The sequence below is a fragment of the Dermacentor albipictus genome, unplaced genomic scaffold (assembly GCF_038994185.2).
Source record: "Dermacentor albipictus isolate Rhodes 1998 colony unplaced genomic scaffold, USDA_Dalb.pri_finalv2 scaffold_11, whole genome shotgun sequence".
NCBI lineage: Eukaryota > Metazoa > Arthropoda > Arachnida > Ixodida > Ixodidae > Dermacentor > Dermacentor albipictus.
This window is the reverse complement of record NW_027225565.1, coordinates 9,958,655-9,975,521: the sequence shown is the minus strand read 5'-3', so window position 1 is coordinate 9,975,521 and position 16,867 is coordinate 9,958,655. Positions and strand designations below refer to the sequence as shown.

At 48.7% G+C, this 16,867-nt stretch overlaps 1 protein-coding gene and 1 long non-coding RNA gene across 8 annotated transcripts in view; one reads left to right on the top strand and one right to left on the bottom strand.

Annotated features, from left to right (window-relative positions):
• The window catches only part of LOC139051324 (uncharacterized), a 342,324-nt gene that overhangs the window by 13,383 nt on the left and 312,074 nt on the right, over window positions 1–16,867 (top strand). The gene's annotated exons all lie outside the window — the stretch shown is intronic.
• LOC139051323 (LIM homeobox transcription factor 1-beta-like) overlaps window positions 1–16,867 on the bottom strand; it is a 287,776-nt gene that overhangs the window by 167,323 nt on the left and 103,586 nt on the right. For all 7 annotated transcript variants that reach the window (XM_070528330.1, XM_070528331.1, XM_070528334.1 and 4 more), the window contains one exon: window positions 12,107–12,258. In XM_070528330.1, the coding sequence (XP_070384431.1) occupies window positions 12,107–12,258 (152 nt within the window). The remainder of the gene's footprint in view (window positions 1–12,106; window positions 12,259–16,867) is intronic.

Here is a 16,867-nt window from a genome sequence, read left to right as displayed (position 1 = left end):
CATATGTGTGTTTGCTATATACATTTTGCCATTGCTTGATGAAACATGGCTCTCTTTTCGCTATATTTCATGGCAACGACGAGTGGTGGCCGCACGTGCCGACGTGAACGCGCGAGCTGCGCTCCGGTGCTTGGGCAAGATTCGGCGCTTCGACGGTGAAGTTGTGCGCTGCATAACTCGCCATTTCAAAGGCAGAAAGCTGTACGCTCAGACGTGTTGTAGCGAGCGCATGAAAGGCCATTTTGTGAAGCGATAATATATCGGGCAGCACGTGTCGAAATCAGTGGCGACAAGCTCCACGCCAATCGCTTCGGGGATCCGAATCGTCCGCAGACTGTTGTCAGAGCATTGCGACGAGAGCACCGACACGACGGAGAGCACTGCTGCCGCAGATAGGCAGACTGAAATTGGCGGACATGCGATCGCGCCTACATCGGTGTTGGTCATTGCCATACGCGAGCTGCTCTGTTTTCTTGTCCCGTGCGTTGTGCTTTTAAATGATGTCAATCCATACCGACTAGCCCAAATAATATGTTGCTATTCTGGCTGCGTGCCCTCTTGGCCCCTGTGTTGTAAAATATGAACGTGCTTTAATAAACAAGTATAACTCCACCTGCGTGTTACCTTGTACGATTAGGCAGTCGAAAAATGCCAATAAACACGCATAAAGAAACATCTGGAATTTTAAATTCTTTCTTCACGTCAATTTCGCATTACAGCGGGCTGTTCGACGAATTAGGTTCTTTCTTCGCTTATTAGCCAGCTTTGAATAAAACGAGAAATGAGTCTTGCATGCGTGATTGCTTCCTGTTGCCTCGCCAGTCCCCATAATTATCTTCATTTCTTAAATTTGGCAGTACCCTTTGGCATGCAAGATTGTGCAGCTCTTCCCAGCACACATTGTCGCCGACGAACTAGTGTCTGAGAATCGCAGACCGCCAGTCCCGTTATCTAGATGTCCTGGGTAAATCAGTCCTCGACTGGTGCTGCCACACTTTTCTTTCCTTTGCCATATTATAGCATGCACGAATGAAAGTTCAACTGCTCCTTTTATGAGTAAGTGAGGTGTTATCGGTGCTTGATAATGCCGACTGACCGGTGGCGGTAAATCACTCATGCGATTGCTTACACTGTGACTTATCAAAGGCAGCAAGCGAGAATGCGAGAAATCAACGGTAATTGACGTGGTGCTTCGAGAACTAAGATACTGCGCACCCATGAGATCTACTGAAGCAATGGTTAACAGAACGTATGAGCCAGACTTTTTAGTGTATTAATCAGGCACTACCAGGCGTTGGTGGAATCTCACAAGAACACTAAGCTAGCACGCAAGAAGCGTCCATAGAAGCGTGGAGCCCTGCGGTAAGTACAAAATTTCGGCAGGGACACTTAGGACTGCTTACGTACGTGTGGGAGTGCGAAAGCAATGTACCGCTTGTAGACCTCGGAATGTCATGAACACGCACATTGTCATGAACACTCATAACGTCGCGCCACATTTTCCGCATAGTATGTGCCGTCACCTGCCCAATGATGCATGCACTAGGCCACACCTTTACTCAGCCAGATGGCTGCAACGTGACGTATGCAATGACGTCCGCATGCATTAGGCTCACCTTCAGTCAGCCAGAACTATGGAGCAGCCGGGATGTCGGGGAAGCGGGCTCGTCTGGCACCCCGGAGGCCCGGGTTCTAGTCCACCCAGACTGTTACGTTTCGCCTACGACGCGCGGTATAGCCGGCGCGGATGCAACGGACGCCGGGGCTTCGTTCAAAGCGGACATTTTTTGGCCCGTTCAGCGCTGCCGCAACGCCTTAAAGCGCGAACTTAAAGAGCAAAAAGAGAAAGATGAGTGCGAACTTAAAGAACAGAAAAAGCGAGAGCAACAAGAAAAATAGCGCGACCGTCAACACGCTTTGGAAATGAAGCGTCTGGAGGTAGAGATGGAACGCACTCGTAATGGAAGTCAGGTACATGGTGCAGGAGAACGAGTATTGTTCAAAATGACTGACCTGATGCGGCCGTTTAAGCTTGGAGAGGACATTGGTTTGTTCCTGGTTAACTTTGAGCCAACGTGCGAGAAGCAGGGGTTCTCTCGGGAAACGTGGCCACAGCGCTTGCTCACTTTGTTACCCGGCGAGGCGGCCGACGTAGTCGCTCGCTTGAAGAGAGAAGAGGCAGAGGATTTCGACAAAGTGAAATCGAGTCTGCTAAAAAAGTACAGGCTGTCAGCGTAGGCGTTCCGTCGGAAGTTTCGGGAAAATGAGAAAGGCAAAAGTGAGTCATATACAGAGTTTGCCTACAGGCTTATGTCAAACATGCAGGAGTGGCTCAAAGAAGAGAAAGCGTGTGGTGACCACGAGAAAGTTCTGCAGTGTTTCGGGCTGGAACAGTTTTATAGTCGGTTACCTGAGAACATGCGGTACTGGGTCTTGGATAGGCCAGACGTCAGTACGGTGGCTAAAGCCGCCGAGATAGCCGAGGAGTTTGTGAAGCGTCGGGCTCGCGGAGCTAAGGACGGTCAAAAGGCTGAATTTGGCTCCAAGTTTCAGAGGCCGAAGTTCACGCCCATGAGAGCAAGGGGGGACACACGTAGTGCGGATGCGAGTGAAAACAGTCCGACCGAACGTAAGAAGACGGCGGCAGCCGAAGCCGAACACAGAAAGCGGTTCGAGACGAGGCAAGTGCGCGTGTGTTATACGTGCCAGAAGCCGGGACACTTTTCGGTGCAGTGTCCGGAAACAAAAACAAAAGTCGTGTTTTTGTCATTATGCAGCACTGACGAGAACATGAAGCTTCTCGAGCCTTACATGCGAGACCTCCTCGTGAACGGGAAAGAGTGCCGAGTGCTTCGCGATTCCGCAGCTACAATGGATGTAGTTCACCCCTCTTACGTAGAACCCGATATGTTCACGGGTGAGTGCGCATGGATTAAGCAAGCCGTGGAAGCTCATAGTGTGTGTTTGCCCGTAGCAAAAGTGCTTAATGAAGGACCTTTCAGAGCACTTGAGACGGAGGCCGCAGTGTCATCTATGCTGCCCCCCCTCCCCCCCCCCCAGTACCAGTACCTATTTTCGAACAGGTCCGATCACCTCCGGCGCGAGAAGGGGCTTTTTTTGGTGAGGCTATAGCGTTCAGGCCTTAACCAGATCGAGAGTTCGGGAGCTCGCTGCACAGGCGGTAGTTGCGGGGCCGACGTTGTCGAACAATGAAAAAGGGCCAGAGGCTCAGCAAGCTGATATTCTGAGCACGTCCGAACTGAATACAATTGAGCCTGTAGCGTTGAAGGGACCAGATACTGGAGAGGAAATGCCCGACACGGGAAAGTTGGAAGAGCTATCTGCAGATTTGCTCATCGCGCCTACGTCAGATGGACTTAATAGGTTGATAAAAGTCAGCCGGTCGGCTAGATAGCCGAGCAAAAAAAGGATGGCAGCATAGAAAACATACGCTGCATTGTCAAGGAAGGTATCACCAAGAAAAATGCTCGTTTTGTGGAAATAGGTGGGGTCCTGTACCGGAAGTATCTAGACCGCAGGGGAGTGGAGTTCGATTAGCTGATCGTGCCTCAGTGCTACCGTCAGGATCTGTTGCGCTTGTCGCATGGGGGTTCGTGGTCCGGACACCTAGGAGTTAAGAAAACTAAGGACCGTCTCTTGCAAGAGTACTATTGGCCAGGGTATTTTCGGGACGCAGAACACTTTGTGAGGACATGTGACACCATTCAGCGGGTGGGCAAACCAGGGGACAAATCGAGGGCGCCGTTGAAGTTGGTACCTATCATTACGGAGCCTTTTATACGGCTCGTTATTGATACAGTGGGACCTCTGCCGGTAACAACCACGGGGTATAGACACATTTTGACTGTGATCTGCCCAGCGACAAAGTTCCCTGAAGCAGTGCCGCTTAAAGAACTCAGCTCAGTTGAGATAGTCACTGCACTACTGTCTATATTTGCGCGAGTTGGTTTTCCTGCAGAAATCCAGTCAGATCAGGGCACGGTCTTTACGAGCGCTTTGACGACAGCCTTTTTTGAAAGGTGCGGGGTAAAGCTGTTACACAGCTCAGTATACCACCCACAGTCGAATTCCGTTGAGAAGCTCCACTCCGTCATGAAGCGCGTGTTGAGAGCATTGTGTTTCGAACAACAAACTGACTGGGAACTGTGTCTGCCTGGGGTGATGTTTGCATTAAGGACCGCGCCGCATGCGGCTACGGGGTTTTCGCCAGCTGAGCTGGTGTACGGTCGCTCGCTGCGATCTCCGCTTCGCATGCTTCGAGACGGATCACTGCCCTCTCCAATGGCTGCAGACCATCTCTTCCACAAATGGCCGCCTCCTGCGCTGGAGCCTCGCTTTGCAACAATATTCCTTTGAGGTGCGTTACAAAAAGCTGAGTCTCAACGGTAACGCCGATGGCTTAAGTCGAGGCCCCTAACGTGGGAATCAGCCTTAAAGTTGTTTGTTACTGATGTTTTTCTTCCTGAGGCAGGATTTTTAGCATATTGCTTTTGTTTAGTGTTTCAAAGTGATGACGTGCTTTCTAGTGCAATTTTCCAATTTGTGGACGCGTTCTGAGTGCTGCTAGACTACTGTAAGGAACTAGGCAGTAGTATAAAAGGGGAAAGAGCCTGGCAGGGCTTAGTGAGGGTTGTGTTGTGCTTGCTGACTGAGCGGTTGAGTTTCGGCGTAGTTCTAACGCTTGCTGGGAACGAGAACAAAAATGGCAACTCTCCCGAAGTCACTTTGCAGTGTCCTGTGTGAACCTGAACGTGAGAACGAGGCCTTCTCTGTGCGCTGCGCTCAAGAAAAGCCGAGGGACGACCGACTTCGGTTATGAGCATCATCGAGCGACATCCCTTCGGACAGCGGATGCAGTCCCCTGTCCATCGGGATCTCCTTCCCCCGGCGGGGCGGTCTGTTACGTTTCGCCTACGACGCGCGGTATAGCCGGCGCGGATGCAACGGACGCCGGGGCTTCGTTCAAAGCGGCAGACATTTTGGCCCGTTCAGCGCTGCCGCAACGCCTCCCCGCCAAGCGCGTACAGGCATGTTTCAATGCCACGTGTCTTCGTGTATGCGTGTGTGCGTGTGTGTGTGCATGTTGGTGCCCACGCTTGTCAAAGCGCGGCAGCCGGGGAGAGGAGCTCCCCAAACTGTGAAGCGAGGAGGTCTGACCGGCGCCGGCCCGGCGGATGCGTCACTTCTTGTCTCAACGTGTCTCTCAGCGCGTCCGTGCCCCGCCGTCACGTGCGCCTCTGACGAGGCGTTCCTCCTTGCCCTCGACTCTGAGAGTATAAAAGCAGCTGCCCCGGACGCCGAGGAGGCTCCGAATTCTTCCGTTGAGTAGGGTGCTCTCCCGTCTCTCCACTTCGGTCGACCTGACCAGCCGCTCTTTTGCGATGCTAGAATAAACAAGTTATTCTATTAGCAGTCGACTCATGCTTTGCCAGGACCTTCGGATGCTTCCAGTGTGCCCCAGACTGCCAGGCCAATGGTACCCTTGGGGCTTGCGACCCAGGTGCAACAAGACCGACATGTACGAAATTTTTTTTGGCATGAATTTACTTTGTTTACGGGAACCTCCCTGAGAAATTTGACGTCAATCCGAGAATGACGTGTTTTTGCTCTTTGCCCCATAGACCATTTTTGGTACCATCTTTCAGTTACGCCGACTACGACGATTTTTTGCGCAATGCGCCATATAATGCTTTCGCGTTAATAAGCATGCACCTCTTTTCTGCTGAATGAAATGTACACAGATTTGGAGGGGACTCCGTTGAAGAGGCTCATTTATTCTTCACCAGTTGCTGCATGTTCCACACACTGGGGTAGTATCATCTATTGATTCCTTACTCCAACTCCGACACTTACATTTTTACATGATGTAATATTGGCGACAGTGCGCAGAGGGCTAGCTGGTTGGCGTTTACTATAGCGAACAGCGGAGCCGGCGGGAAAAAGATTTATATGTACCCAGTTTGTTTACCCACTGTCTGCGCATTCCACCATGTTAAACCCAACATGCAGCACCATGTCTCGCTGTATAATGGCTGTAATTTGCTCACTTCGAAGCGCTTGTCTCATGTCCGGTCATCTCATTGGGAAAGTGAACGACCTGAAATCAGCACTGTCGGTAAGCGCACCTGCCTATACGTTTCTTCACGTCCAGGATGGCTGGTATACAGAGTGGCGCGTTCTTCTACTCAGTGTCTGAGCGACTTAAGTGTTGAAAAATGATATGCGTACGGATGAGTCCGCGCACGTAGTACATACACGCACGTACGCAGTCGCATGTACGATTAAATGCGCTTCAAGATTGGACATGCAACGACGCCTTAAAACCAGCAGCACTGTCGCTCAGAACAGGCAGACGTTGACTTTGCTCTCGGACCACGTAAAACCGTGGCATCGATTTATCGCTCGTTTCTTACTCTCCTTTCCCCCAGCTTCCTAACGACTTTCGATTTTGCTGAGGTGACTTAACTACTTCGCCAGAAACTTAGCCTGCCATCTTTTCAGCATAGACCCCGCGCAAGATGCATGTCGCCTTCTGCGAAGTATGTACAAGGCGCGAAGTATGCAAAGTATGCACGAATTATTCGCAAGAAGAGCCTGAAGAGCTGCACAGCTGTAGCATTAGGGCTGACAGAAGGTGGAGATCGAAATGTCCCGGCACTAACCTTCTGCGGCGCACTTTTTACGTACATTTTTATTTGCAGCGCAAAATTTTGCGAAGATCGTTCTGTATCGCGGAAAATTTACCTGAAAAAGAAATAGCCGCGTATCGCAAGAGGTCTGATATGTGGCTGCGCGCATTCTGTTCGCATAGCGCTTCGTAGATAACACGCATATGAGAAATTGTTTACGTTGAAAACAATGCCGGCAACACTACAAAAGAAAAAGAAGTCGCAGTTTCGCCCGAAAAGCGAAGCATGGATAGTGATAGCAAATTAGTGGACTGCTATAAGAAATAACGATTGTAATTTTATCGGCTGTGTAAACTAGTAAACATAGGCATACTAACTAAATTAACACAAGGATGGCGTCCCGCGCGCACAAGTAAACGCGAACACATCTCACTCGATGACCGTGGAAACTCGCCGCCAAAACGCTGGAGTAAGGAAGCGTGACAGCAGCAGCGAGCGAATTGACCTTCGCGCTGCCTCTCGCATGAATGCGAACTAAGCCGCGCAGGCACAATGCACGGCGGACTGTGTGCCCTGCGCAACTGGCTTTCAGCAAACAGCGGTCCGCACCGCTCGGAGTAGAACGTGCCCCGCCTCCCTAACCACGGCGGATCTTGACCCCATCGCATGCTTTCAAGATACAGCGGCCCGGGCTGGCACGTTCTACTACAGGCGCGCGCGGCCCTGCCCGGGCCGCCTCGAGTAGAACGCTCCCGCCTCTCCACCCTACCTCCGGAGCTTTGCGTGCGACGGAAGACGGCGCGCCTCTTCCCTGCCTTCTCCGTTTAGTGCGCGAGATTGAGCCACGAACGAGAGCTCACCCTCGCACGCTTTCGCTCACACACACACCATACGGCGTGCGACGACGATTTTGTCGCCCTTGGACTTTATACGGAACCTCACGGCGACGCCGGCGGCAGAAATGCGCTCGGAGTGTCCATATCATTGATATTGCAGTAATATTTAGCTAGTGCTCAGGAAAGAAATCCCAGGACACCTAAGCACTTGTTATGAGTTGTGAGTGCGCAAGAATTAATGACCAATTGAACGCCGCTGAGCGGTAATTCGAGTTTTGCGCTGAGAGTAATGTACCGTAGCGGTACGTCCTGCCCGAGCCAGCAAGCAGGAGCAGCCTGCGGTTCCAGCACCGCAGGCCACCGACGTTCTGTGCGACGAGAGACCAAGGAAGCAGCAGCGGCCACCAAGGCAAGCAGGCAACCACAGCAGTCAAGCCCAGTGTAGGCCAGAAAGAGAGGGAGAGAGAGATGGACCGCGCGCCGCCTTCAGAGAGCGAGACTGGAGCGCTTGTGACCGTTTACCGATGGTGTGATGAAATGCTACCACCTTCGAGTGACCCCCAGCTATAGGCACGCCTGAACATATAGAACGGATAAAATAAAAATGTGAAGTTACGCCCATTGTCGAGGGCAGCGTGTAATGTGTCCACATTAAGTTTAGCACTCCGGCAAGAACCTAGTGTACAGAGATATGTAGTGTCGTCGAGCGGAAATACGGGCGGGAAGAAACGGAGTGGATCGGTCAGACGCTCACTTGTAATGTGCTGTCCACTTCGTTCTTCCCGCCCGTTTTTCCGCTCAACGACGCTTCATGATGCACCAACTGGCCCAACAGTCTACGCTTCCGTACACAGATAGTTGGTGGGCTCAAAACAGTGCAGGATATGCATTCATCCTCGCATTAGTGATACAACATTTGTCAGAAGTTTGCCCTAAAAGCGTCACCAATTACCACCGAACAAGTGACCAGCATTTGTAAGATTACATTTCATTAGCTGCCCAGCCGCATTCTGCTCTTCGGAAGTGAAAAAAGCGGGAGAACATACGAAACATTCGCACGAGCAGCGGATAAATGCAAATCATTTCACCGTTCCGGCGCTATGTTATGAGCATATTGCAAAAGCTTTCCACGGAAACGTCATGAGCTCTATGTAGTTCGACTATGATGAATACATTTTACATGCTATAGAAAGTGATTCACGTTTTCTCTCTATGCTCAACTGTGCCAATTGGGAGCCCCGTTTCATGTATTTCATCTGGGTGTATAGCTCAAGAATCCCGTTTTTTTATGTGTCATGGAACTTCTCCATGATGCACGTGTGGTGAAGTGATTGAAGACATAGCCCATTTGTTCGTGGAATGATGATTTCCTGAGCAGCAAAGGCGGTGGCTACGCGACAAACTGAGACTGTTGAGTAAGCCCACATTGTCAGTTCAGCCATGGCCTTCTTGAGGCCTTGAAAACAGAGCCAGCATTCATGGGTGTGAAAATCTGTTTGCATATTTTATGTTCAACTTGAAGTATGCGCTCGAAGTATTGGCTTGTTGTTATTGCAATCGTTCATCTTTAGAATTAGCCTTCTTTTGCAAGTGCGAGTTAATGTTAACACGCAATACTGTCTACTTTCGCCATTGCTTTCTTTTCTTTATCAACGTGAATTTTCTACGGCATTTTCGCAGTAGGTGAAATAGAGAAGCCGGAAGTATGCTGCTTCCAACCTTTCTATGGGGACGCCGTTAGCTAGACCAACATTCCTATGTGTCTGCATAACAAGGTATGGCAGCTGGTGGTAGGCGTCGGTATATATAATAAAACTAAAAATAATATAAATATAAATAAATAAAAATAAATAAATAAATAAATAAATAAATAAATAAATAAATAAATAACACCGAATCTTCCCGGCTGGATTCTGGCATCTTTCGTTTCTGAATCCGTACATCAAGTGATTGTATAGCCGTCGTCAAAAGCTTACAGGAAGTTGTGTCCGCGAAAAAAAAAAAAGGCTCTACTTAAGTTCAATAAGCGCATGAAGCCTCTAAAGGAGCTGTCTGTTCACTAGTCACGACACTGTGTTTATCGAGCATATGGTATTGTTCTATGGTCATATTGGACATATCAGTAACAAATCCGCCAGTTGTGTAATTTGATGCGAATGCAACCGGAGGTGAGCGGTACCCGAGGTAACCAGTGGCACCGGAAGCGACCTCCGCTATAGGACGCACGAAGTTTCGAAAGGCTGTTGGTTATCTCCCGTCCACTCTATCGCACAATGCAGTGAAAAAAAAAAGCCGCAGTTGGTGATAGCGCTTATCTTCCCTCACGGACTCCGATTCGCTAGCGGATGCTGGATAACTGCAGTTGGCGTGGCTCGCAAGCTATGGCCGTGGGTTTGGAGGATGTCCAACGTAGTGGGAAGGCTTTTTTTGTCACCCCAAACAGATAGGCATCGTTTCGAACACGCCTCAGCCAATTCCGCCATTGTTCTCTACAGTTGGGAACCTAATTCTCTGTACAAGCTCGCTTCGTGGACGAGGGTGATGATGTGGTCTTGTGGAAGACCACATCATACCATTCCACATCGTGGAATGGTATCTGGCAGAGCGCAGCAAAGCACGGGCACGGAAACACGGACACTATTTGTGTCCGTGTTCTGCTGCGCTATGCCAGCTATCATTCGCTTCATGGGTTTGGTTATTGTGAATAGATGGACCACAATAGGCGCCGGCCTCCTGCAGCACCGGTGGTAAGTTATGCAGCGCTGATATTTCAACGAGGTCTGTACAAGTTGTGTCCGTTTTTAGGCATGGACGGCATTTTCTAATGTTCTATTTCATTGTTTATACGTTTGGCTCTTCGTCATGAGCTATGACATGACTCGTACGCCACCCCGCCGCTGTTATCGCTAGAATCGTCGACTAAGCGCGTCGCATGATAAGAAGAATGGTAAATGAAACAGAACGTTACAAGATACTGGCCCAGAGAGAAAGCAGCCTTGTGTTGGAGGATAACGTGCTGCATCCGTACAGCTTAGCGAATGCTGCGTCTTCTACCAACCACCAACGAATGGGAGCTGCTAACCACGCCAGCTGTCTCGGCTATCTAAATTTCATTGACGCTGTTCGAGTTTGAGCTCAGTGTTACCAGCAAGGCAATGATTATGATAATTAGGGGCCATGCGAAAATTATTGAAAAAGTCTGCGCAGAATACCGAAGATAAACTGATACTTTTTATATTATTTATTTTTATTTATTCTATTACCTCGAACACCCCTATCATATTAAATGAGGTGTGTGCATTCACAAGATGCGCGTACATTAACCACTAGTGTATACATTCACAACTAGTGCATACATCCACAAATAAATACAATCATGCGAGTGAAGTGCATTCTGCATGACTTTGTTGCAAGAAGTGTCACCTTCTTGGTGACCAGCCAAGACATGTGTAACTCAGGGACTTTGCCGTTAGCTATTAGTTTGTATAATGCATACGAATTTGAGAGCTAATGAAATTGCATTTATCGTAGTATTGTCGTCATTGAATGATGCTCGACTAGATTTCTCACGTAAAATGAGGACCTCGCTGAGATTTACAAAAGATCTGACTGAGATCACCACAGGAACAGGCAGTGAGAGGTGTCGATTGCTGTAAGTTATTATAGCAGTGTATCTGGCGACCGAAGAAGAAGAAAAAGAAATGGCACAAAAAAAGCTTGTGACATTTATGGGGGGTTGTCTTCTGCAGATTGCAATTTTGTGGCTCATTCGTGTTGTTTCTTTCCTGTTTTTCTGGTTCGAAGTGCATATATAGCATCGCTCAGGAAAATAAAGTTCATTTCTATGTCTCTCACTGCCTGTATCCTTTTTTATCCTCCTTCTTCGTCTAATGCGCTGAGAAAAAACATCGATTTTGCAGCACCAATTTGCCCAACGCTCAACCTTAGTGTTAGCCAGTACGTTCTGTAGAACACGTGCGTAGCGTATTGCGATTCAATGAACGCACATATTAAGCTTTACTTCATTCAGACGAGCTTACGTCTTCTTTGCATGTGTAAATCGCAGCGCTGCCATGATATAGTTCGAAATTCATTGAAGGGGTAATTATTCTCATATACTTCACGTGTAAGAGTCTAATTCAGCAGCTGAAGCTCGCCTCTCCGGCAGTTACCCACGTCTCGTTACCATTCTATTAAGCGTCTTCCACGTCGTAAGGTCTTCCCACGCGAAAGAAAATTCAGCTCTGCTCACCACAATTGCTTGTGGCAGCTTGCGTCATACGGATCATATTCGTGTGTGTGTCTGTTATGCGGACACATGCTGCATTTTGTTCCGTAGCTTTCAATACCGCTCTAGCAATGCGCTGTCAGTGATGATAAGATTGTACGAATGAATGAATTGACGAATATATGGTGGAAGAAAGGAACAAACAGGCAAGCAAGCAGCAAGTGTCCGTCGTCTTGATCGAGTAGTGCACCGTGAATTACGGTAATTGTGACGGTGCACCGCTCGATAAGGGAAACGCGTCTATCATACCTCCATAACGGGAACTCTTCTTCTCTTCCCCCTCTCTCTCTATCCAAGAAGAAAGAAAATACACAGGCTGAGCAAAACCTCACCGGTGTTAGACGCCCGGAAGGACGGCACCGAGGCGCCCCTGGCGGACGCCGTGCTCTTGGAGTTCTCGGAGTCCATAGCCCAGCGCTGCAGGTTCGGCATCCGAACGGCTTTTCTCTTGCGCGAACCCAGCTCGACGCCGCGTGGTGGCGCACTGTGAAGGAAGAGGAACGCGTGAGAGAGTGCTCATTACCACGTTCATTAAAGGGACACTAAAGTGAAAAACGATTTCTTCTGCATCAGTCAATTACCTTTCAACAAAACCAAAAACATCACCCTTACAACGATAAGACGTTTGGTAAGCCAGAAAAAGCGCAACAACGAAATACGGGTGGCGACGCCTACTTAAGTTCCCGCAAGTGGGGGCTGTGACGTCTTGGATTTTGATTGCATCTTCTAGGGTCTATTAATTATATGTACCTGTACAGATTGACTACATTGTGTTTTAAAGGAACCAAATATTAAACATGCCAAGTTTCGGGAACACTTATTCAGCCATTATCATCATCATCATCATCATCATCATCATCATGGTTACGCCCACTGCAGGGCAAAGGCCTCTCCCATACTTCTCCAACTACCCCGGTCATGTACTAATTGTGGCCATGCCGTCCCTGCAAACTTCTTAATCTCATCCACCCACCTAACTGTCTGCCGCCCCCTGCTACGCTTCCCTTTCTTTTCTTGGGATCCAGTCCGTAACCTTTAACGACCATCGGTTATCTTCCCTCCTCATTACATGTCCTGCCCATGCCAATTTCTTTTTCTTGATTTCAACTAAGATGTCATTAACTCGCGTTTGTTCCCTCACCCAATCTGCTCTTTTCTTATCCCTTAACCTTGCACCTATCATTCTTCTTTCCATAGCTCGTTGTGTCGTCCTCAATTTGAGTAGAACCCTTTTCGTAAGCCTCCAGGTTTCTGCCCCGTAGGTGAGTACTGGTAAGACACAGCTATTATACACTTTTCTCTTGAGCGATAATGGCAACCTGCTGTTCATGATCTGAGAATGCCTGCCAAACGTACCCCAGGCCATTCTTATTCTCCTGATTATTTCCGTCTCATGATCCTGATCCGCCGTCACTACCTGCCCTAAGTAGATGTATTCCCTTACGACTTCCAGTGCCTCGCTGCCTATTGTAAATTGCTGTTCTCTTCCGAGACGGTTAAAAATAACTTTAGTTTTCTGCAGATTAATTTTTAGACCCACTCTTCTGCTTAGCCTCTCCAGGTCAGTGAGCATGCATTGCAATTGGTCCCCTGAGTTACTAAGCAAGGCAATACCATCAGCGAATCGCAAGTTACTAAGGTATTCTCCATTAACTTTTATCCCCAATTCTTCCCACTCCAGGTCTCTGAATACCTCCTGTAAACACGCTGTGAATAGCATTGGAGAGATCGTATCTCCCTGCCTGACGCCTTTCTTTATTGGGATTTTGTTGCTTTCTTTATGGAGGACTACGGTGGCTGTGGAGCCGCTATAGATATCTTTCAGTATTTTTACACACGGCTCGTCTACACCCTGATTCCGTAATGCCTCCATGACTGCTGAGGTTTCGACAGAATCAAACGCTTTCTCGTAATCGATGAAAGCTATATATAAGTGTTGGTTATATTCCGCACATTTCTCTATCACCTGATTCAGCCAACGCGGTCCAAATGCGTAAACATACTTTGGAATCCCTGACGTCACGCTGCCGTACCGGCGTTTGGGTTTCAGCGCGAAATTCAAATACTGATACTTGGACCTTCGTTTTCTCATCTAATAATCAAAGAATTTTTTTTTAATTGACTGCCTGCAGGGTTCTCAAACAATGATTCATTAGTCTAAACTGATTTATTGTTTCGCTTTAGTGTCCCTTTAAGTTGCTTCAACCAACAAGATTCAGGCAGGCCAAGGCTGAACTAGTATTTTTACACTAACCCTCCATGAAAGGGTATCTAGTGCTTTCATATAGTGTTACCGAAAGCATAAAAAAATAACTTTTCTCGAAACATAACTGTTGATTCACGTGTTACGGAACGCCGGCCACTAAGTCACGTCGCCGGAAAAAACGGGGCCGCGAAACACCCAACAAAGCCTTTTTAATGGTGAAAGACGAACACCAAAGGGTATCATGACGATCATGATAAAGGTGCGCGGAGGGAGCAGCCCACGATCCATTCTTTTTCTTCGTCGTCTGCTAATCTCCGACATCCTCCGGGGCCTCAAATGTGGTGACATTTAGTTATAGACGATGTAGCTTCTGCACTGACCTCTTGAAGACTTCGCCTCCCTGTAATCGGATTAAACAGGTGCGCAAAAATGCGTCGGTCCCTGGGTACACCTCTTGAATGCGGGCTAGTGGCCAGAATAACTTGGGCCTGTTAGGAATGTCGACTATTACGATGTCGCCGATCTTTCAATTTCTTGAGTGATGCGTGGATGAGCGATAAGCCGATGGCAGTCGTAGCAAATATTCATGTTTACATCGCTTCCAGCAGTCATTCATCATTTCTTGTCGAGGTTGAAAGCGTCGCTGATAGTCGTTGCGATCGTGGCTGGTTACTAGGTCTGACCAGGTGTTTCCTTCTGGTAACGTCGTAAGTTGCTGGCCCACTAGGAAATGCGCTGGCGTGAGGGCTACAGGCTCACCTGCCTTATTGTCAGAATACGTCAGAGGCCGTGAATTGAGCTCCACTTCCACCTCAGCAATAACAGTTGAACGTTCTCCTGCGCACAGATAACTTCGACCTAAAACTTTGCGGAGTGCCTTTTTACGGTTCAGAACAACCGTTCCCACCAGCCTCCCCACCATGGGGCCGCTTCCACGATCAACTTCCACTGAATTCTTTGGTTCGCAATGTAAGCCTGGAAGTCCTCTTGTCGTAGTACTTTCAGTATTTGTTGTTGCTCCCACGACGTTCTCTTAAAGGTTAAGGCATTGTCGGAGTACATGGCACTTGGGAGTCCCCTTCCTGCAATGAAACGCCGGAATGCCAACAGGAACGCAGGTGAAGTCATATCCAAGACCAGTTCCAAATGCAAAGCTCTTGTTACTGCACCTGCGAAAAGTACGATGTACATGTTTCTGTCGGAGCTCTCGGATGACTTCGCATACAGTGGTCAGGCAAAATCAAGTCCTGTAGTGTTGAAAGGTCTCGTCCTTTCGACCCGGCCGGCAGACTGGAAGCGGCGGGTACAGCGTCACAGTGGGTTTCGTACGAAAACGGACGCACAGCAGGCATCGATTGATTGCTTTCTTTGCCGCTTGTCGTGCTATTGGGACCCAGAATCGTTCGCGTACGTTGTGTATCATGCATGACTCGACGATGGGCATCCGCAAATACCAGCTCGGTGAAGCGATCTCGACTTGGAAGTAGCAATGGATGCTTCACGTCTCGGCACTCTGTGAGGTTCTGTAGTCTTCCTCCGACGCGTAGAAGCCCGTTCTCGTTGAGAAATCGGTGTAGTTTTGCTACCCATGAAACACTGGGCGGGCCTTACCTTTCCAGCAGCCAACTCCTCTCCTCAGAAAACGCTTCAGTTTGAACTTGCCGGATCCAATATCTCTCAGCTGACAATATTTCTTCAGCAGAGATAACTCCCGCTTTTTTAAATCTTGCACATAACGTTGGACATAAAGCGCTGCACCCATACTGTGACACGGAGAAGCTTATGCAGTGAACTGAACTTCGTGGCGTCTAGCAGTGGGGATAACTGCACTGTGTTTCCTGTAAAGTGAAACGTCGTTGGTTTTGTCGCTGTTATCCTTAGGATGTCGTTGATTTGGGGCAGTGAATGCTTCACAGCTGGTCATTTTTCCAAGTCTTTACTCAGCCAAGCTGGTCCTTGCCACCAGTCTACCTCGGTACCCAGTGCGTCAAAGGAAACCCCTCGGGTCAGCATATCAGCAGGATTGGTATCTCCTGGACAAAGCCGCCAGCTACACTCCGAAGTAATAGACAAAATTTCTGTGACTCGGTAAAGACGTCTAAAGTCAAAGGCGCTCGCTGTAACCAGCCAAGCACTATGCTTGCGTCAGTCCAAAGAAAACATTGCGCTCTTGGCATTAGATCTGCGCAGGTTTCCGCTATATATTTTAACAGCCTGCTTCCTGTTAACGCACCCATTAGCTCTAGTCTTGGCAAGAACAGAGCTTTCAGTGGGGATATCCTTGACTTGGCTACAATCAGAGTGCTAGCCACGCTCCCATTCACATCTCCTACACGAAGGTATGCACAAGCTCCGTACGCTTATGTGCTTGCGTCGACGAAAACGTGTAACTGAAAGTCGTGCGGTTCTGCAACTCCGCTCATGAGGTGACGGGGAACGTTGACTTTCGACAAATGGATCAACTCGTTTCTCCAGTAGTGCCATTTTTCCGCAATAGGATCAGGAAGATCTTCGCCCCAGTCGACCTTCGAAACCCATAACTGCTGAAACAGCATTTTTCCTTGCACTACGTACGTATTGTGCGAGAAATCCTAATGGGTCGTCGATCCTTGACACTGTCTGGAGGACAGAACGCTTAGTGTCCTTTGCCTTCTCCAGGAAAGTAAAGATGTTCTCCGGGTTATAGATGAAGGCGTCTGTTGCTTTCGACCAACCCATCCCTAGTACCCTCTCTTGGTGTCCAGCGTTCTCATAAGCTAGAGGGGTAAGAGCATCACTGGAGTCGAACAGTCTTTCTAGTTGCCTATAGCTTGAGCTCCATTTCCTTAAAGGCATGCCAGCATCATCCATCAGCTTTTTCGTGCACTCGTAAAGAGTCGCCGTTGCT